Source organism: Xenopus laevis, chromosome 4L (genome assembly GCF_017654675.1).
Source record: "Xenopus laevis strain J_2021 chromosome 4L, Xenopus_laevis_v10.1, whole genome shotgun sequence".
Taxonomy (NCBI): domain Eukaryota; kingdom Metazoa; phylum Chordata; class Amphibia; order Anura; family Pipidae; genus Xenopus; species Xenopus laevis.
Window position 1 is genome coordinate 102,269,967 of NC_054377.1, and position 22,696 is coordinate 102,292,662.

The 22,696-nt window shown below is 36.0% G+C and overlaps 1 protein-coding gene across 1 annotated transcript in view; it reads left to right on the top strand.

The window, feature by feature from the left end:
- Positions 1 to 22,696, top strand: part of LOC108714398 — a 155,952-nt gene that overhangs the window by 104,076 nt on the left and 29,180 nt on the right. Inside the window, exon 4 of the mRNA XM_018258594.2 lies at positions 22,424 to 22,626. Coding sequence (XP_018114083.1) covers positions 22,424 to 22,626 — 203 coding nt within the window. The remainder of the gene's footprint in view (positions 1 to 22,423; positions 22,627 to 22,696) is intronic.

Genomic DNA, 22,696 nt, shown 5'->3' on the forward strand with positions numbered 1-22,696 from the left:
CTAATTTAAGTCCAGAAAAAGGACAATCCAATATTAACACAAGACAAATATATATAAAGGGGACTTAATGCACCTGTACAAATTATTATCTGCATTACTAAGAATTGGTAATATCATGGAGAATGATCTGTAAATCTGAACAGATTGTTGTTACAAAATCTGACCGATAATAATTCTGCCCTATGGTGTTATAGTAATTGTGATAAAATTTGCAGAGCATATAATGCCAAATGCACCCCTATTGTGAAATATAAGGCTATTAAAAAGAGCTATATGACCATATCGAAAATAAGGCCTAAGACAAAAAGGGATCCATCATTTTTTTTTTTTTTTTTTTTTAAGATAAAGGTACGGGTATATTATTTTAAGTGAGTGGTGAAACTATTTATAGGGATGCATTTTACAGGTTTGGTTTAATAGCCTCATATGTTAGTATCTGATTCTTTAACAGATTTGTGTAAAATACAAAAAGTTTTTAGAGCTTAGCAAATATTTTTTTTCCATTAATATTCTCTTTTACATTTCAACTATTACTGGTTTTCAAACCTATATTTGTAAATTGACAAGAGCTGGGTTTTTTTTAATGCTTCTTGCACTTGGCAGATCTGTAAGTGAAATATTACCTTCTGCATTTGATAATAGCTAGTCATTACTTTCTACCATTCACTGCACTACTTCTTTCATTACATCTGCATAAAAGGGATTATTTCCTACTCATTTATGTAATATGACATTGCAACACACATGATAGCAGTGTCTATTACGCTTATATTAATCTATAAATATAGGGGTAGAGACTAATAAAACATGATTTCCCATGTTTCACCATTTACAAGAAGATTAAAGATAAGTGGGCAACATTCTGTGCCACCATCAGTTTGTATTAAGCAGTAAAGCTGTTTTACAATTACTCTTTTGGCTATGTATGACATTACATATCATTTTGCAGCACTGATTGACTGTTTAGTTAAGAAGGCAAAACCTTTTTAACAATGCATCTTTGCATGCAGGGTTGAATCGGGTATGAAGAACATTTAAGTTTTCATTTTGACGAGTAGTTATGATTAGTGTGTTGAGTGTACTATTTTAAAGGGTGAGTTCTATAGGCTAATTGTACATAGGGCATTTTCACCACTGCTGTACTCTGGTGATTAGGGTCATTTAACAACATTTTACATCCCATAGAGCTGTATGGAAAGTACTCTGTAGCATAGCAGATGCTGGCTGTGATCTAGATTTATAGATATACCTTCTGAAATTATCTCAGGAACTGTCCTGATATGTGGCCGTATTGGGTAGGTCACTGGTAGAGATAGGCAAATTTTTTTGCCTTGTTTCACCGCGGAAATGATGCCCATAGACGTGGCGTCATGCGACAAAAAAAAAAAGACGTGCTTCAAAAAAAAAATTTTTTATTTTTTGACGCCCATAAACTTTAATAGGCATCTGCGACATTTCGCTGGCGGCAAATTTTTGATGAAACAAAACAGGTCAAATTCACCCATTCCTAGTCACTGGAGTAGCTTGGATTAACTGGGTGTAGTTTGGTTATATTTGGAGAATGGGTAAAATGTCCACATTACCACTTTACAATTTGGAAGGTATGTTAAATATCTTGGAACTGCACAACTTGTTAACCTGATGTTCTAGCATGGTAAATTGTTAAATCCTAAAATGTTTGTAATGTTTTACCTGCAGGTAACTCCAGTCTAAAACATTTTTTATTTAAAGTGTAAAAGTATTCAACCCAGCCATTATTATTACCTTTCTTGCTAATAAAATTAACCTACCTCAAGCCCTGCCTATTGTCATGATGAAATTCCCTCTGGTCTGTTTGAAAATGGCCCACATACAAAACATAATTTTTTGTAAGAACGTAAAAGCAACTTTGTTTGTTTGCACAGAATTAGGGTTCCATAGTTGTCGTCAGCTGGACCACCACGTCTGCAAAAATTTGCAAAATGGCAAAAAAGCCACTATCCGTTATAGTCTATGGGCATTTTTTCTCAGTGAAACTAGGCAAAATACTTTGCTTATCCCTAGTCTATACTAACTAAAGGTTTGATTCATATGTATATGTATGTACTGTATACTATGAACAGTGTTCCTAATTCTATATACAGTATAAATCCACAGTTAAAAGGAAAGGACAGCCTTTAAAAAAAAAAAAAACTCTACCGACGGTACAATAAAAATTTATCATACCTTTTTTGACTTTGTTTATGCCAAGCTGATAAAAAAAACAGAGCTTTGAAACACTGACAATCTGGTATATTTAAGTATGACCATTATTTTTTATTTTACACATTTTTGGTCCAACGACAGTTCCCCATAATGAGCTATGGTTCGTTAGTCAATTTAATTTATAATTGAGTTGGATGGATCTAACTTTGTGTAAAACTGTCTCTGAAGAATCTGATTTGTTCATCTGTTCAAGTTCTTACAAGAGGGAATCATTTTGAATATTCCTTCACTATCAGAAGACAAAATGGCCTCAGAATTCCCAGTGATACTAAATAACAAAATACTTTTAGTAACAGTTGAGCTGGTTGCAAAACCTAAAGATTAGAATGGAAAATTATTGTCCTTCATAGATGTAAAGAGAATGAAACATCTATGCAGTTTTAATTATTCTAGTTTACATCTAATATACGCTTGTATTTAATTACTGGATGTGATGTTGATGTCTTCAAATGTTTGTCAAAAGTAATCAAATAAATCAAATTAAATATAGCTGGAAGGCATATGGCAAGAGCATGAAGCATTAAAAATACTGCAGTGTACTAATAGATTTTAGTTTATAATATCATATTTATTGAAAGGAGCAGACTAGCATAGGTAAAGTGATTGTAATAATCCCCTGCTTTAAACCCAGAAAAATATAAGCTCTCCATCATTCTCATGTCAGTATGTAAAATATATTCCATTAACTCACAGGCATAAGAAAGGAGTATTGTTTCTATGTAGAAAGAGCTAGTGGCATCAATCAATATCCCCAAAACAATACATGCAGAATTCAATTACAACTGTGTTTTAAATAAAAATGTTCAGCTTTATCATACTCTGGCCATTTAAAAAATCTAGTACAACTATTTGCCACCTAAAACTTGCCAAATTACTATATAATTCAATGGGAGAGGTCTAGGGAACAATTTGGTGATGTTTGCAGCCTTCCTGACATTCAAGTTTTTTTTTTCTGGAGAAAAATTCATTTGAGTTTACAAAATTTGATTTTATTAATAAATTTCGACTAGTGGTATGGAAGTTTAAAAAAACTCACATGAATTTGAAATCCGACCCTTGAAAAATGTGCCTCCCCATGTTCATCCTGTTAAATTTCGTTTCACATTCTTGAAAGTGTAATAAGGACTTTTTAAAAGCTATGCAAATGTTTTGAAAATAAAGTGAAATAATATTTTGTTGAAGTGAAAATGTTGTTAATTTCTAAAACATTGCATTTGAGCTATTATGGCTTTTTTTGTTTATTCAGTAGATGAGTAGTGAATTGATCCGATGTGGATACTCCACCCCGATGTTATAACAAGTCCTTACATTTTCTTAGACTGTACAAACATATACCATAACCCTATAGCAGCAGTTGGGAGTCTCATTTTGAATGACAGTTAGATCCAATGTATCTTTTAGAGGTGGACTTCTTTTGCCATAGAAGAGTGGAGACTTTTTCAAAATCATCAGAAATTCTCTCTCTCTCTACATGCAAGATTTGTGCCAAAGACCTTTAAGTTGTTAGATTGTGTTTGTGATGAATTGAGTTAGCTCTAATACAGAAAAGAACCCTCCTGAAAGATATATTGGATCTAACTGTCAATGAAAATGACACCAACTCCTGAATGAAGAGCAGAAGATGCTGAAAGAGGAATAGTGAAGGTAAACTTGATTATTTCATATTTTTTAATTAGTTATATTTAGAAACTTTCTTATTTCAGTTTGATTAAGCTTATTTTCAATTTTCAATTTTGCAGTAGTTCCCCTTTAAGATCTGCCATTAATGTCATAACAACCTTTGGTAGGCCACAACCCACACCTGTTGAAAAAGAGAAATCACATTAGGCAGTTGGTTACTGCAGTAGGACTCCTCCTGGCCTTTTGGGAATTCGTACTAATTAGAATTAGTTGTCCTTCTATAGCCCAGCTACTGACACAAATTACATTCTGTAGCTTTTAGTTCCACATGATTTCACAAACAAAATAGCCTGTTCAGTGTTTGAAATGAATCAAGGCAATATGAAACCTTTTGTGTAATTGGTTGGGGGGATGTAACATCTAAATTCATATTTTTGACTTGTTTCTGAAAATTGGGTAGTTATAACAGGATAAAGTTAAACATTTAGTATATAATGTGTTTATAGCAAATAGGTTAATGCTAATAGATAAATGTTTAGGTGCCATTTACTCACTGTCCAGAAACGCTGTTGTTGAAAAAAAGAAATGGTGACCTTTTAAAACTATAGTTTCGAATGGACCCTGTGGTGAAGTGAAACATACAAGCAGCAATGAATCATGGAAAACCTTTTCACACTTCTCTGAAGAAAGGTTTCACCTTGAAAGGACAATACAAAGTAATTGTTTGAAAGGAAAAACGAGATCTCATTATTTAGAGGCAAAATAAAAATGAGACTTTGTTATTATTCTGGAAATAGTGTACGATAGGAAATAGTGTATGATAGAATCAGAAGTATTTGACAGTAGTTTACTTTAATTCATCATCAAGCAGAGATGACATCTGTTGATTAGCAACAAGAATATGGAAGGACATCCACTTGGAGCAAGTCAAAGGCATAAAAGAATGATGGACTTGAAATAAATAGTCTTAAATAGTCAACAAAGCTCTTGCTGACCTCTATTTTATAAACTGCATGATCTAGATAGTATGCTTTCATGAGCAATGCTGAGTAATTATTTCTATTTATTCATCTTTTGTACTTAACTGCAGAAAATGTTGGTGCTTAAGAATGTATGGACAATACATAATCAGGTCTTCAAAAGATGTATACAGAGACGTGGTTGGCTGTGGATACTGATGGCTCCCATATAGTTAGTTGCAATTCAGTGCCCTTCCATAGGTATGCATGTGAACTTGCAGTAAGACCATTGTTAGGCAAGGCTACAATTACGGTCTGAGCCTACAGTAATATAACTGTATATTTTGACAAAAAAAATAAATAATAAAGCTATACTGGCACTTAACAATGGTAGTGAAAGAGAAACAGTTTTCTGGTGTCTGGCTGGGGCTGAGTAAACCAAAGCTTTCTGCAGACTATAAGACAATGCTAAAATATTTAATGTTGTTGGTGTTTAAAAAAAAAAAAAAAAAAAAAAAGTGGTAATTTATTATGCATGTAACCCTTAATGAAATCTGTCTTATTTCATTATATCCCAATCAACCAACCTGATTCACCCAGTTAAAGAAATGAAAATGGAAATACTTACACTGAATTTTTCTCCCATGAAATAAGTACGCCGGGACATCTGAAGATTGAGGGGCCTATTTATTAAACCTTGGTAAAAACTCACATTTTTGGAAGGAAAAAAAACTCAAATTTTTAGAGATTTATTATAGTCCAATGCTGCTAAAAATCGAAATCCGAAAATACTCCAGCTAAAACCTGTCGGTCATGTAGAAGTCAATGGCGATTTTGGGTGTCAAATTTAAAAAAAAAAAAAAAAAAAGCTGTACAATTCAAATTTTCATTTAATTTTATCGAGTCGTTTCCCGCCCCAACTTTTTTGAGCTGATTATTTGATAAATAAGTTAAATTTGTTGGTGGGAGTTAGGTCGACTTTGTTTTAATAATAAAAATGAGATAAATTTGCGTTTTAGTAAATACACCCCCATGTGACTTGTCAATGTAATGTAAAAAAGCTTATTTCCTATTACTTGGTTACTGTACTTTCTAAATAAACAGACTTAGAGGAATCCAGACATTATTTACATTTGGGATTCTATGCTTTGATCTATAACAGAGAATGATTCACAAAAACAGTCTTGTAGTAGCTAGACTAACAATTCTTTAAACCAAGACTCCGTTGTTAACATTGTTTTTTAAAGGGAGGTTTGTAATTGTTTCAATTACTATGGGAAGCTGCATTATGTGTCCACAAGTATACCTTTAGATCTATAATTAACTGATACATTTGAGTACTGGACCTGCAAACCAATGATTGTAGTGTTACGATGAATAGAAATATTAAATTATCTAGTAATTTTAGTGTAATATTTCAACTGTAATTATTAGACTCACCTTCAATTTTTTTTTCCTTATCAGAACTTCAAAATAAATAAACTATTGATAACCCAAACTGTTAAACAAGCAAATAGATATGATCTACTCCTTGTCTCTACTTATGATCTTAATAAACTCCACAGCAATAACTCAAGGAAATGGCATGCAAAATAGTCTCCCTTAAACTGTCTCCTAGAGAATACGTGCCCTGTAATTGATGATCAAATCTGCAGTCGCTTGGCTCCAAACATAATTCATCTTTCACATTTTTTTTTATTTCACAGTTGGATTTTTTTTTTGGTCTGTTCTAGAAACACTCTATAGCATATGTAAAAGAAATGGTAAAATCATTTGTCACATATTTTTGCATTTGTAATGTGTCTTGCGCAAGAGGAAATCCAAAAAAGAGCTTGTTTGAAGCAGTTGACTCAAGTACCAAGATTTGGAGACCTGTAATGATAGTAATTAACACAACTATTAATTACTTGCTGCCACAAGGAAAATCTAATTATATTTTGATTCGGTAGAGATCAATACCATATGTCAGTTTTTTTACCTGTAATGAGATACACCTTTGTTTGTGTTTAAATACTATTGAACTCTATACTCTAATATAAAGCAAAGGCAACATAATATGTTGGATATCATGCAAGTCCATCATAATATATATATATATATAACAAGAAAACCCTGAGCAGAGAAAAACGACTTAATAAGACAATTTTTTAAGCACACAAGATATTTTCTTTATTGCCTTAAGGTTTGTCACCAAACGAGCAGATCTCTCCCTGATATGCCCACATTGAGGGCCCAACGATCAGATCATAATGAAGGGTAAACTGGCGGTCGGAGGGCGGGACCACATCAACGAAAAGATGTGGCCGCGATCAGACAAGGTTTTTAGTTCTGTCCGATCGACCTCTGCCCGACTTTCAGCCCTGTACACGGGCCAATATACTGCCAATTCAGTCTGTCGGCAGCTTTTATCGGCCCGCGTATGGCCACCTTAATAGTGGCCACTGGCCAGGGATATGGAGTGATATTGTTGGGCAGAGTGGCCAATCTTGTGGTGCCACTGGATTGACTTCAGTCTGTCTGGTGTATCTCCCACTTGAGTGAGAAGGGGTCCATTTCCAGACTAGATTATATTTTTTGAAAGATTGAAAATAGTGATGGGCGAATTTGCGCTGTTTCGCTTCGCCAAAAAATTTGCGAATTTGGCGAAACGGCAAAAAATTCGCGAAACGCCGGCGAATTTTTGCCGCGAATTTTCGCGGGCGTTTCGCGAATTTATTCGCTGGCGGCGAAACGCGCAAATTCGACGCGAATTCACGCCTGCCGAATAAATTCGCCCATCACTATTGAAAACATAGCTATGATTGATGGGAGGGATAGAGGTTTTGAATGCATTTCTGTACAATACTGTTACCTTCAACTGAACAGAGTACCATTTTCATATGTTTTGCACAGTGTATGGGGCAGTGGCAGATGAAATGTGCAAGAAGCCTCGGGCGGTTCCGTATAAGGCTTTCCTGCATGTTTTATCAATGGCTTCTTTTGTTCAGAAAGCTCATTGCTTATTCTGCAATTTTGATAACCTGACTGACACAACAGTTATTCAAATTTTAAGGTTTCTAAATGCTTCAAGATGAACCTGGCTATCCACATAGATAATTTTGACATGATAAATATGCGAGTGTGATGATAACTGATAAGTGAACCAATTACCTTGCTTTTTTGATTATATTAAATGAAGATTCTGATAGAGTAATGAAAATAGACAATGCAGACAAAAGGCCTGTATAGAGCTTTTGGGCACTGTGTTATCTCTCTTCTACCATATTGAAGAGGAAAAGCTATCACCAATCATGCTTCCTATGTAGCTCCTTACTTGTAAGAGAGAAAGCTGAATAAATTGTCACACTAAAGCAACTGATAAATTGAGACTGGCAGACCTTTTTAAAAGTGTAAATAAACATAGCAGCTTTCTCGTTGCTACTAAAGATGTTTTTTTTTTTTTTTGCATAGAATAGATTGCAGCATAAAATTTCCCTAATTTTGTGACATCAGTTGCTTATTGTCTGCTCACTGGCATTAAATAAACATTTCATCTTTGATCTTAGATTATCATTGTCATTGCTTTCTGATTGCACACAATGGTAGCATCGAAAATCAAAAATCAAAAACCTTTTGGTCTGTTAATTTAGCTGGGATATAAAATGATCTTTCTCTCTGATATGAATGCAGCTTGGAAATATGGAAAAAAAAAAGGAGAGCGAAATCTTTAAATCTCCATTTTAGTTATGTTAGAGCGGGAGGACCAATATGCATGATTTTATATTTAGTCATGTCTAAAGTAATCAAGAAATCCAGACTTTGTGAAGGAATGCTACAAATATATGGCAAAATAAAGGATTTGCTTAAGCCAGAAAAGGTAACGGAGTACTTAGAAAACAGGTGTTTTCCTAAAGGTGATGTAGTTATGATGGCAGGTAAAGAGGCACACCCACCAAAGAATTCCTCATATAATTATGGTCTAGTTTCTAGGTGAAGTCATTATCTAAATAAGCTTGTGTTGTCATAATGCACAAGGCAAGGGCACAGAATGTCTTGGCTAAGTATTGTGCAGCATTTACTAGCAGTATGGAGCACCACAGGCAATACTTCTACTGAATGGCAAATGCAGATGGGTGTTCTTCTTAAGAGGAAGCCAGTGACCAAAATGTGGTCACTGTATCATTTAACCCTTTAAGTGCTAGCAGAATTTTGCATTTTATTTGCACTCTGTGCCAGACATTTTTGAAACATTTTGTGCTCTCTGACTTTAGGGGCATTTTCTGAGGGGAAACATGCCAATACCAGATGTGTACAGCAAAAAATCCCGGCAGTATATAAACAAATTTTGAAAGAACTGGGGCAGAAAACGGCATACTTTAGATTCCAAGGCCAATAAATCCTGAAACAGTAGGTTTACCCCAGAAAACCATATATTTTTGAAGAGTACACATTCCGCTGATTCCAAAATGGGTAACTTATGTCTCTCTATGCCTAACTACCCAACATTAACGCTTGAAATGTATTAGAATTCTGAAAAATCAGTTCAAAGGTTTTATTTTGCTGCGCAGCATATCCCACACTGCATTAGGTACCAAGAAAAAGCACCCTGAATATGATTGCCAGGGGTCCACTGAACCCATTGTGCATAGTTTTACCAAAGTATCTGGCATTTAGACCCCAATATGGATATATAGCAATCAAAATTTCCATAGGCAACAAAGTAACAGAACAGAGCAAAATGCAAAAAAATCACTAAAATCCAACAAAATCACAAGAATCAATGCATTCAGAATCATAGTTTGAATATTTTAGCCTAGCCAAATAGGTTTTACAGACAGAAATAAGTGAACACCTACGCAAAGCTGAAATAGCAATAAAATGGCTAAAAATGCACCGAAATTGCAGACCATCCTGTGCAACATGGGACAGGCTGTAGGCACTGATTGATGCTGATCCCCCAAGTATCCGGGGGCGCTGATGGGGGAAGCAGGAAGTGTGGGCAGGTTGCATTTGCTCTGTTGTAGCCAGGACCGGATTTCCTACCCAGTTGCCCCTAGGCCATGCCCCTATGTCGAGCGGTCCTACCGCCCGCACTGCCCCCCTTCCCGTGAGCACACATGCGCTGGAGCACTGGGGAGCTGCGCGTCCCAGTTGCACTTTCACATCAAAGCCTGAATGCACAGTTATATTGTGGTTTCTGTATCTTCATACAGTATTGTATTAATTCATGTTAAATGACTGTCAAATACTTTATCCATGGAATGTTTCCGATCGCCATTGGAGTAAGGAAGGAATTTTTTCCCTCTTATTCTGGTAATGTCCTACTTATTTAATGAAATGTGAATAAATGCTGTGGCCAATTAACGTCATTTCTGGCTCCTGGTATTTCATTAAGGTACGTAACAATGGGGTTCAATGGGATGACTGAAGGAAAATGGCCAATTGAGGAGTCTCCTTATCATGGATTCTACACAAAAGGCAAAGTTTTTTGGGATTTTTTGTTAGTTTTTTTTTTTCAATGGAATTTGTAAAGGGTTCTAAAGATCCAACTGACCTTTAATGTATGTCAGAATATGTGTGTGTATATATCTATATACACAGCTGGAGTTAATTCAACCATACCACTTTCATGTATAAATATAAATCCCCATATTTATCCAAAAAGCACAACTTGTCTTTTAAATAATGATAATTTACTGTCATATTCACAAACAGTTCTCTTTTAATCAAGCATCAATTGAACACTCCTCTGTTTTCAACTCACCAGTTGATAAACAATATGTTTGACAAATGACATTGGCCTCTTTGATTTTCTGTTACAATGGGTGCATTTTTCAGTTGCGCTGAACATGCTGTTATCATATACATACGACTTGAGAATGTAGCATGATTTGAAACAATTTTAAAAAAAATGTAAGTCTATAAAGTATTTTATTAATGATAAGGTATGCCATCAATGTTTAATTCATTGATAATTTGGTAACCTGTTGTCTCGTAGAGGCAGATTTATAAATTTTTCAACTCAAACTCAAATAGGAAAAACGCTATTGATTTTAAGTTGCGGGACAAAATTAGATCATGCTGTAAATCATATTTTTCCATACATTTTTGCTAATAGTTTAATTTTGTATGTATATTTGCATTTATATAGTGCTACATGTGTATGCAGTGTTGTACAGGACAACAATACATTAATGGAACAAACTGGGATTTCTTTGTTTGCTGCCAAAAAAAAGAGGCCATCATTCAATTCAAGTGTAAAATCACACATCTGGTATATAGATGAATCAAGTTGTCTAACTAATCTTATTTCTATATAGGGGTAACTAATCTTATTTCTATATAGGGGTAATTCGAACAACTGGGTGCTGAAATCTGCTCTCCCTATTTCATATCTCAGATTGTTCACTAGCTTCTCCACCATACTAGATTTCTCCTCAACTGTGACATTTCATGAGGATAAAAAAGGACTACAGCTTATAAAATATAGAATTGGTGTTGGATTGGTCATGATAAGGCATAATAGGGCCTAATCCTGAGTGGATATTTCTATATTGTCCATGCTTATTACATTATTATTTTGAAATCAAACCTAGCTATTGCCAACTCTAAAACACAGGGACCTTTATCTTATTTTAGTACTTTGCCAAGCTGTGCTATATTTTCTTCCATAAACCTTCTCAATGGCATTTAACCTTCAGAATGCTCCCTTGACCCGGTATAGCGTTTATTTCATTTTATACATTGTATTCAACTTTATGTGATTGGACAAAGTATCCTGCAAATGACTTTTACTTTCTAACTCATAAATGAGTGAGAGAAAAATGTAAATACTTGGTGAAGACGTCTGATTGCAAAGAACCTTTATATATGACCTCCATTATTGCAGCTTGTGCTTTCATGGTAAAATACAAAATCGTTGTAATTTTTATTTTCAGTTGCATTGATGCTTTCAAAGTAAATGTACCGTCCTCTTAATAGAAGTACAATAGCTCCAAAGAGTGCTTACCTTAAGAGACCAATAATTGTTTCATATATTTAAAAGCACAAGTAGTTATATTCTGTTTATAATACAGAATAGCATAAAACATTTGCTGGTGCTGACTTTTTTTTGATACAAAAGATGAGAAAGAATAAGACCTTGCTAGAATACTTGTGGACAAACTCTTCAGATTTAAATCTTGAACACAATGAAGATGAAAGAATCTTGAATATCTGTACAGTCGTTTGTATGCATGTTATCCCATGTTATTAAAGACACCTTTTGAATTTATTTTTTAAAGCACTAAGCCATTCATTGCCATGCAAAAATTGTTTTTAAAGTAAAGTAAAAATCCTATACCAAATCAAACTATTAATCATTTAAAGAGCTTGTGACTTTTATTTCTATATATGTATTTTCTCTGCTCCCACAGAGCCATCTTGTCCCTGAGAATTGTAATTAAACCATTTTTTTAATTTTAAGGAAACTTTATTTGGGATTGGAAAAAGGATTAAAAAAGACAAGCAATGTAAACTCAAATGTATTCAATTTATTTTTTAGAATTGGATGTGGCCAACCTACCCTTGTATTATAACCACATTTTTTAAAAAGCAATTCTATCATACAACATTCTATACAACCCCTATAAGGTTAGGTTTATAAACTGAATAAACTAATATTTTTAAAAAGCCCCCTTTCTTTTTTTTCTGTCTATATATCTCACTCAGTAATTATAGGTTGTATTTGAAAGTGTTCAAATGGGTTTTCAAAGTGTTTCAATTTTAACAACAGGTCCAGCAGTCACAAAAATCTATGATTCAAGCAATCAGTTAACAAGGTTTAGGGTGATTACTGTTAATGCAATAAGAAAAATCCTATTGGTATTATGTAAGGTAAATATGATTGTAGAAGGGATTCAATTTAACTCCTCAAAAAGTGACAATTTGCTTTTAATCCAAACAACATTAAAACAGGTAATTGAATAAAGGAGAACTAAACCCCCCTGTACTAAAAGCCCCCCTTAACTGCCTGCCAATGCTCCCCTCTCCCTCCCCACACTGTGCATTAGTCAAAAAACCCTTAAAAAAATTCTGACCCTATAATGCAGAGCAGCGGAGCTCTGTATTCTTTCGGGGCTCAATGCTGACACGAAGCCTTCAGGATCATGCAGGTTTGGGCCAAATCAGGAATTGGCTTCAACTGTGCATGCTCAAATCGTCAATGCGCCCTAAAGGAATATGAAGTGGCGGAATATATATATATATATATATATATATATATATATATATATATATATATATATATATATATATATATATATATATATATATATATATATATATATATATATATATATATATATATATATATATATATATATATATATATAGTGACATAGTACCACACTCAACAGGAATACTTGTGAAAAAAATCAAGATTTATTGAAAAAAATCTGACGTTTCGAACACCAAGGGGCAGATTTACTAAGCGTCGAATTTGGAAGTTAAAAAAACTTCGAAATTCGACCCTCGAATTGAAATCCTTCAACTTCGAATATTGAAGGATTTTTAGCATATTCGAACGATCGAATAGAAATCGTAGGATCAAACGATTAAATAGTTCAAAACAAACGATTTTTAGCGATCGATTGAAGGATTTCTATTCGATTAAAAAAAAAAAAAGTGCTGTGGAAGGTCCCCATGGGCTTACCTTGCACTTCGGTAGCTTTAATTTGGTGAAGTATGAAGTCGAAGCTTTTTTTAAAGAGACAGTACTTCGATTATCAAATGGTCAAATATTCGAACGATTTTTACTTCGAATCAAAGTCGAAGTAAATTTGAAGTCGTAGTATCCTATTCGACGGTTGAAGTACCCAAAAAATTACTTTGAAATTCGAACTTTTTTAACTTCGAAAATTCATACGAGCTTAGTAAATCTGCCCCAAACTGTGCTTTAAAGTGACATTGTACCGCACTCAACGGGAATACTTGTGAAAAAATCAAGATTCATTGAAAAAAATCCGACGTTTTAAACACCAACTGGGCTTTTCTCAAGGAGATCTTTTTCAATAGTGCGATACTATGTGACTTAATTTACCTTATTTACCAGCACCCAGGCAAGTTGCTAAACAAGTTTAGGGTGTGCTCCTGTTTTTTTTTTATTTTTTGTATATCTATCTCTATCTATCTCTATCTATCTCTATCTATCTCTATCTATCTCTATCTATCTCTATCTATCTCTATCTATCTCTATCTATCTCTATCTATCTATCTAGATATATATATATAACATTATATTTGGATCTTCATACCTTAAGTCTATTAGAAAATAAGGTAAACATGAAATAAACTAAATAGGCTGGTTTTGCTTCCAGTAAGGATTAATTATATCTTAGTCAGGGTCAAGTACAAGGTACTGTTTTATTATTACAGAGAAAAGGGAAATTGGTTATAAAAATTAGGATTATTTGGATAAAATGGAGGCAATGGGAGACAGCCTTCCAGTAATTCGAAGCTTTTCTGGATAACAGGGTTTTTTTTTTTGCACAATATCGCTGTAATATATTTAAAAATATGACTATGAAGATTTTCATTCATCCAGTTCATAGTAAATATAGTATAGGTCAATCTGTTTTTAGATTGACCTATACTAGATATACTATGACCTGGATGAATGAAAATCTTCATAGTCATATTGCCATTCATTTTGGAGAGAATACTCTAAAACTGGTTCGGGAATATGAAAGAACAGCAAGAAAAGTGGCAGACTATCGAAACCATCTACGCTTTAATCTCAGATGCCGACATCAGGGTCTCACCCCTTGTAGCCTGCGCCTGGGTTCCACAGAAAAAAGTCACAGAGCCAACAAGATTTTACAAAAAGCCCAAAAACATCTACTAAATGAACGAGTCAGACAGATCAACTTTACCATTGATGCCCTTAAGCAGAAAGTAGAACATCTAAAATGGAGTCTGGCAAAAAGAACTGCCTGATGGAACTCTGGAAAGGGTGGTTGTGTTCGTTGAACATGCACAGATTGCCCAACACATTAAGAGTAAGGAGCGACAAATAAGCAAATTACATTACTGTCACGAAGCAGCAGTTGGAAAAGGACTGAAGAATTAACCTGGAGGCAGAAAGATGAGACACCAAAGAACACCAAAGACACTTGGGTTAGGAACCTATCAGATAGGGTACTAACCCAGCCTGAAAAGGATGTGTTAGCCAAGGGGTTAAACTATGCAGTGACACCACAACACATCCCAGTAGTTGAACTCATCACAGCCACGGAGTCTGCTATCAAAAATAATAACTTGAAAAGTGTCAGCTGCTTTGTCAAGTGCCAGAACACCTCTAACCTTACTACAGAAGAGAGGAGAGCACTCAGCTCTCTGAGTAAGGACCCGAACATCACTATCCTGCCAGCAGATAAAGGGAGATGCACAGTTGTGCTCAACACAACTGACTATGTGTCAGGGCCCGAAGGCTCTGTTGTAGTGTGGACCAAGGAGGAGACAACAACACCAAGTTCGCGGTACAAAAGGATTTATCAGAAGAATAGTCGTAATCAGGCAAATGGTCAATACAGGCAGCAAGGATCAGAATCGATGAAACAGGCAAGAAGTCGGTACACGGATAAGCAGAATATCTAGAAATCACACCCAAGAACTATACAAGATAGACCTATAATTGGGCAAGGACAGAAAGGGCAATTGGAAATAAATAGTCCAAGGTTGGCGCCAAAACTTGACGCAGTGACGTCATGACGCCGGCGTCCTCACGTTAGCGTCCTGACGCCGACGGACATTCTGACGTCGGCGACCAATCCTGGGGCGACACGTTTCTGACGCAGTCATAATACGACCAGGAAGAGCCGCATGGTGGAGCAGGAGGTCGCCATCTTGGATGTCCCGTGGGGTAAGTTCTTCACTTTCCATTACGCTATGACTGCAAGATAACCACTCTGCTCAGTGATAGCAATACATATGAACCCTTAGGGAAAGACCCAACCAGTGGTTACAAGAAAAAGGTGATCGGTTGCCTACAACAACTTGAAAAGGAGAAAGCCATTGATCGAATTTTATACCACCGTCTGTATCCCAGGGAAGCCACACCATGCTTATACGGACTCCCCAAGATACACAAAGAAGGAGCCCCACTAAGACCCATTGTCAGCAGCATAAATTCAGTGACATACAGCATTGCAAAATTCTTGGCTAACATCTTAGCCCCGTTGGTAGGCAATACAGTGCATCATATCCAGAATGCCAAAGAGTTTGTAACAAAGATTCACGGCGTTACACTAGAGGCAGAAGAAACAATGGTGTCATATGTCACTTCATTGTTCACAAGTATACCTACTACAGAGGCGATTGAGACTGTAAGAAATCGACTGCAACATAACACCCTCAGCAGCAGAACGAAGCTCAGTCCCAACCAAGTTTGTTTGTTGCTAGATTTGTGCCTTAACACCACATACTTCAAGTACAAGAACCTTTTTTATAGACAGAAACATGGCTGTGCAATGGGTTCTCCAGTCTCTCCCATTGTAGCAAACTTGTACATGGAGGAAGTGGAAAGGAGGGCCTTACTTACTTTCCAGGGAACTACACCGACTCACTGGTTCAGGTATGTGGATGATACTTGGGTTAAAATCAGATCCAATGAAGTGGCGGCCTTCACAGAACACATTAACTCAGTGGACAATAACATCAAGTTCACAAGGGAAGATGTCCATGAGAACAAACCTGCTTTTTTGGACTGTTTGATATGTATCCAAGAGGTGGGTAACTTGAAGACGGAAGTATACAGGAAACCCACTCATACGAATCAATATCTGTTGTTTGATTCCCACCATCCACTGGAACACAAACTGGGTGTCATTCGAACCCTGCACCACCGGGCGGAATGTGTGGCAACTGATACAGAGTCCAAAGACAAAGAGCAAAAACATCTCAGAGGAGCTTTGAAAGCGAAGTCTGGTGCTCAGTGGTAGAGGTTCGGCCACCTCACAGTAGAATCCAATAGGAAAGAAATCCACGGCACACAGGCTACTGCAAGCAAGGAACCCCTTGCACGTTTAATGCGGAAGTGAGCAACGTTTCGGGGTCACGCCCCTTTGTCAAGCCTGTGGCTTGACAAAGGGGCGTGACCCCGAAACGTTGCTCACTTCCGCATTAAACGTGCAAGGGGTTCCTTGCTTGCAGTAGCCTGTGTGCCGTGGATTTCTTTCCTATTGGATGCTACCCAGACTGGGCCTTTGTCAAAACAGCAGCAACCAAGCCCAACAGGAACACCAATAGAAATAACCGCCCGGAGACACATAGTAGACGAAACATAGTCATCCCATATGTAGCTGGAGTGTCAGAGAAACTCAGGAGGATTTTCAACAAACACCATGTCCCTGTGTTTTTCAAACCTAGCAACACACTGAGACAAAAACTGGTACACCCAAAGGATCAAACACCAAAAGAAAAACAAAGCAATGTGGTATACGGAGTCCAGTGTAGCGAGGAGTGCACAGATCTATACATTGGGGAGACAAAACAACTGCTCTCCAAGCGAATGGCTCGGCACAGGAGGGAGAACTCTACAGGGCAAAACTCAGCTGTCTTTCTACACTTAAAAGACAAGGGACACTCCTTTGAAGACAGCAAGGTCCAAATCTTGGATAAAGAAGACCGCTGGTTTGAATGAGGCGTGAAAGAGGCGATTCATGTCAAGGTGGAGAGACCATCTCTGAACAGAGGTGGGGGCCTTCGACACCACCTGTCTGCTACATACAATGCTGTTCTAACATCTGTACCCCGGCGGATTCAGAACACTTCACACATCCATTCATGCAACTCTCACAAGTAACACCTGTATCTAGGAGTTGCATGACACATTGGATAATCCTATCACAACTACACAGAATCAACACCTCTGTGAGTTTCTTCAGATGTCACCTCTTTGAAGAGTTACAATGTGCCATTGTAAATGGATTAGCGGAAGAGTTTATATGCCTGGAACTTCCCACACCAGTCTGCTCGGACGAGTAGTGAAACGTCTTCATTGATTACTCAGCAAGTCCGGTTTTAGATTGACCTATACTAGATATAATATATTTAAAATTTCAATATATATCTGACATTGATTGTATGATATATCAGATTACATACAAATTATGCTAGGAATGTAAATCAAACTATTTTTACTTTGATTAATACAAATCAGAGGTTATTCTTGCAAAAGCTATGCTAACTTTTCTGAGGCTTTAAGACTTCAGAGTACTCTATTACAAGAGTTGAACTCAATGGTGCAAAAGTTCTTGACAACCTCCCTTGGGCAGTCATTTCAAATGAACAGTTGTTTTAATATATTTTCTTTCACACTGTGCATCAGAATGTGTTAACTTACTTGTAACCACTGTTGGAATTACCAATAATAATCACTGATGCTTAAAATTGTACCATGGTTCATAAATGCAGCAGGATATACCTGCCAGCACCCTCATGAGTTAAACAGTCAACCTGGAATGTGTTCTGAGTTTGAGTTTCAGAGTTTACTTGCCACTATGCCACTTCTTTTAATGGCTTGGACCTTAATTTGGTTGTTTTACATTACAATAAATACAAGCTAACAAAGTTAACTTTAATTACCTGTTTATATATAAGTATACAATTAAATCTGTAAAGTTCAAGGCTAGCTGACTAGTTTTTTCATGCATGAATCTCATACATACACATCTGCAAAAATGACGAGCAACCCTTGTTACTTGTACAGTTGCTCGTTGTTTCTTAATAGCTTAATAAGAGAGATTTTATATCTGTGCCAATTTGACCCATTTAAAATAACATAAATGAATCAAAAATAGCTGTTTGAAAGAGGAGGTACAGCAAATCTATTCTGAAAGCATTTGACTGAAGCACACATTTAAGAAGGGATTCTTTTCCCTTGCACACAGAAGTTCAGTTCCTGCTGAATTAGCTGCTGCCCATCTCCATGTTGGGTAATAAGATGTCATTAAGGAAAAATAAATTGAACTACTCAAGGAGTAAAAAGGAGGTGAAAGAGCAGAGTCTGGTTTGGATAAAAGTTTAATTCTTCAGTTCCAAGTGACACTGTCTTCAAGGAAGTCCAGCAAGAGCTGACAAGAAGGGCCAAGAAATGAAGATGGATGCATCTTATCAGCGAGCAATATACCAGGGTTTGATTGCACAGTGGCACCTGCCGCAATAAGACTAATTAATGAAGTGCTGTCCCTAAATGAACAGAGTGCATTTGTAGATGCATTCTGGAGACTGATTAAATGATGGTCACACATCGCTGTAGCTGTGAAGAGATTAGTGCTTGCTACACATAATTTAAGATGTTCTAGAAGCTTCAGCTGCTCATATGCTACATCTCAGTGTATCTATTTGTTTATATATTTATATACAGAGTCCGCTACCCCCGGCTCCCCCTTGGGGGGGCCTGCCAAAGATTACGGCCGCAGTGCGTAATCTAGCAAAATAAAGGCTTTTTAACAGAAATCCTTGATGGTGCTGTCTGCTACAGTGTGTTTTAATCTACATAGTACGTTAGGTTGAAAAAAGACACGTCCATCAAGTTCAATATTTTAACGCTATTTTTACCTGCCTAACTGCCAGGATCCCTCTGCGTTGATCCAGAGGGAGGCAAAAAAAAACCCCACTTGAAATCTCTCCAATTTGCCTCAGAGGGGGAAAAAAATTCCTTCCTGACTCCAAGATGGCAAAGTCCCTGGATCAACTTGTACTATGAGCTATCTCCCATAACCCTGTATTCCCTCACTCGCTAAAAAGCCATTCAACCCCTTCTTAAAGCTATCTAATGTATCAGCCTGTACAACTGATTCAGGGAGAGAATTCCACATCTTCACACCCCACATTTAGGTGGAACCTCCTTTCTAATCTGAATGGGTGGCCTCGCGTCAGCTGGATCTACTATATGTGGCAACATTTTGATCCATTACCAAAATGGCACAGCGAAGATATTCCTATTGACCACTGATGCCAGTTTACCCACAGAGTGGTGACATGTTGTGTTCATATAATACAGAAAATGTACTGATGGGCAGCTTTTCAAAAAGACTACAGATGGTGCCAGAAATTCTATTTGCTTGGTAAATCACCAAGCAGAGGGGAAAAAAACTGTGCCTTAGGCCACTGCACGGCAGAAATTGAAATGCGTTAATTTAAATATAGTTCTCCCAGCACTCTCCAAGCTACAGGGAATGTAGCAATGTAAGTATGACAATCCTAAATGATATTACCACACAGACAAAATAGCCAGTGCAACCCATCTGTTCAGAAATATTGCTAAGCACTTTTTAAACTGTTTTATTGGAAATACGTTAATGACTTTGATTTCTTCATTAACTTGTAACTGTTTGTATAGCTTTGCATACTGGAAAAGTAATTATTTTTAAATGGCAATAATAGTTCTTCTTTATGACTTGCCTATGAAATATAACTTGCATAATATGCCAGTGGTCAAATTCCACATTAAATATGTGACGTGGGAAATTAATGATTTAAAATAACTTACAATTGAGAATACTGTGCTTCCTAATGCTGCGTGATAAAAATATTAAGGCTTTTAGAAATATGACCATGACGCTTTATCTTTCAATTCTTGTTTATTTTGGAGATGGGGAAAAATATGTACACATAACCTTTAGGCATTAGTTAACAGTGATGGTATAGCAGCAAAGTGATAAGGACCTGGACCTCTGCAATCTTCTACTAGATAAAGAGAAGATGTTTGTGTCCAGTCTAATATGTTCAGCCCATAACTCCTGTATTGCTGCCAACATAATATCATCTTGTGAAATAAATAAAGCTCAATAATTCATATCTTGTATTTGCTAATCGATAACAAACTTTATTCAATGTAGATTAGCTGCAAAACAATTAATTATTTAGGCTTTCAATCTCTAATATAATGCTCTATTTTGTATTTTCAACACTTTTGCTGGTCCTAAAGTGGTGTCGCATGAACTCGTTGAGGTCTCTAGAACTAAATAAAATGTCTTTAAATAAATGTGTGAAATGTTTTTTTTCACCCCTCAATTTTTATCCCGATTTCTGCCACAAAATGAGTAACATTTGTTCAGCCATGCATTCAAAGCATTAAGTGGCCACTGAAGCCCCAAACAGCATTGGGCCATCAAAAGGGTGAGCAATGAAAAATGTAAGCTCAGTGCTCCCTCACTGAGAAGTAAATACATCCTGGTCACAACATTACTCAATTAGTGCCTTGTTGACACTTGCTCATCTGGGACTTGGTGTTAAGGAAACATTCTTGTGTTGTTAAAAATGCAGTTTCAATTATGGCTAATCCCATTTAAAAACAAAAGTTTAGTCTGCTTTCTAATGAGAAACTTTTATGACTATTCTAAGAAGGGGTCAAGAAATTGTGCCAAATGACAACATAAATCTTATTCATTTTACTCATGTTGAACGAGGGGGAATTATATTATACATTTATCTGATTGGAGATTTGGAAGGCTATTGCCAAATACTGTATCTATGCTCTCATAAAGTCTAATTGGGGGGAATGGATTATATTACAAAAAAAGCATGCCATTTTACAAGTCAACATCCATCTCATAGATATGTCAAATGTAAATAATGATTTTATTTCATTAAATAAACTCGTTAAATTTTGTATAACATCACTTTAAAGCTGTAAAACCTAATTAACAAGCTTAGTAGACTAGGGGGCAGATTTACCAAGGGTCAAAGTGAATTCGAGGGAATTTTCAAAGTAACAAAATTCGAAATTCAAAGTAATTTTTTGGATACTTCGACCATGGAATAGGATACTATGACTTCAACTTCGATTCAAAGTAAAATAGTTTGAATATTCGACCATTCGATAATCGAAGTACTGTCTCTTTAAAAAAACTTTAACTTCAATACTTCGCCAAATGAAACCTGCCAAAGTGCTATGTTAGTCTATGGGGACCTTCTAGAGCAGTTTCTACGTTTTTTGAAGTCGAAGAAAAATCATTCGATCGATCGCTAAAATCCTTCGAATCATTTGATTCGAAGGTTTTATTTGAACGATCAAACGATTTTACTTCGACCTCAAATGGCCAAATTCAATGAATTGAAGTCAAAGTAATTCAATTCAATGGTCGAATTTCGAAGTAAATTCAACTTCGAAATTCGACTCTTGATAAATCTACCCCTTGGTGATTTGAGAGTACTCCCCACAATTTGGTCCCACAAGATCTTTGAATGTATAGCTATCTTAAGTGAACTGGGACTATAAGATTCAAAAGTGATGTAATTAAAAATGTTGAACTATATATTACACATGGGTAGCTATAGGAATAAGTTAAATAACCATTATTAGGTCTAATAGTTTATATAACCCAACTTCTTGTTCCTCAGAGTATGTCTTTGTTGGGGACTAAATGTAACCCCCCTAAACATGATGGACACTGTGTATATGTATTTGTTTGGGGGGAAAAATACTGTATATATAGTCTTTTATACAAATATATACATTTATTCAGTTTATAAAATTGCTTTTATTTCATATTAAGGTGTAATGTCTACATTAGTAGTTAGTCTAGTAGTTAGTCTAGAGTTCCACAGACTCATTGACCTGTTGTTTATACTTTCAGTATCAACTTCAGCAAGGGCCGGTATGGAAAATAATGCTTTGTCACTGGAGGAATCTGCTCTCATCTGTTGTATTCATTGGTTTAATGGTCCTAGTGGCATTTATTGTTCATCAGCTAAAAATGTTGAAGGATCCACCACCAGCTAAACTATTCAAAGCAGCATCGGTATGTTTTGGTGTTATTGCAGAGACCATTCTGATCAAGTAAGTACATACAACTATGGTATGTCCTTCTGTATATTTCAATATTGTCTAAAATCTAATGTCCTTTACT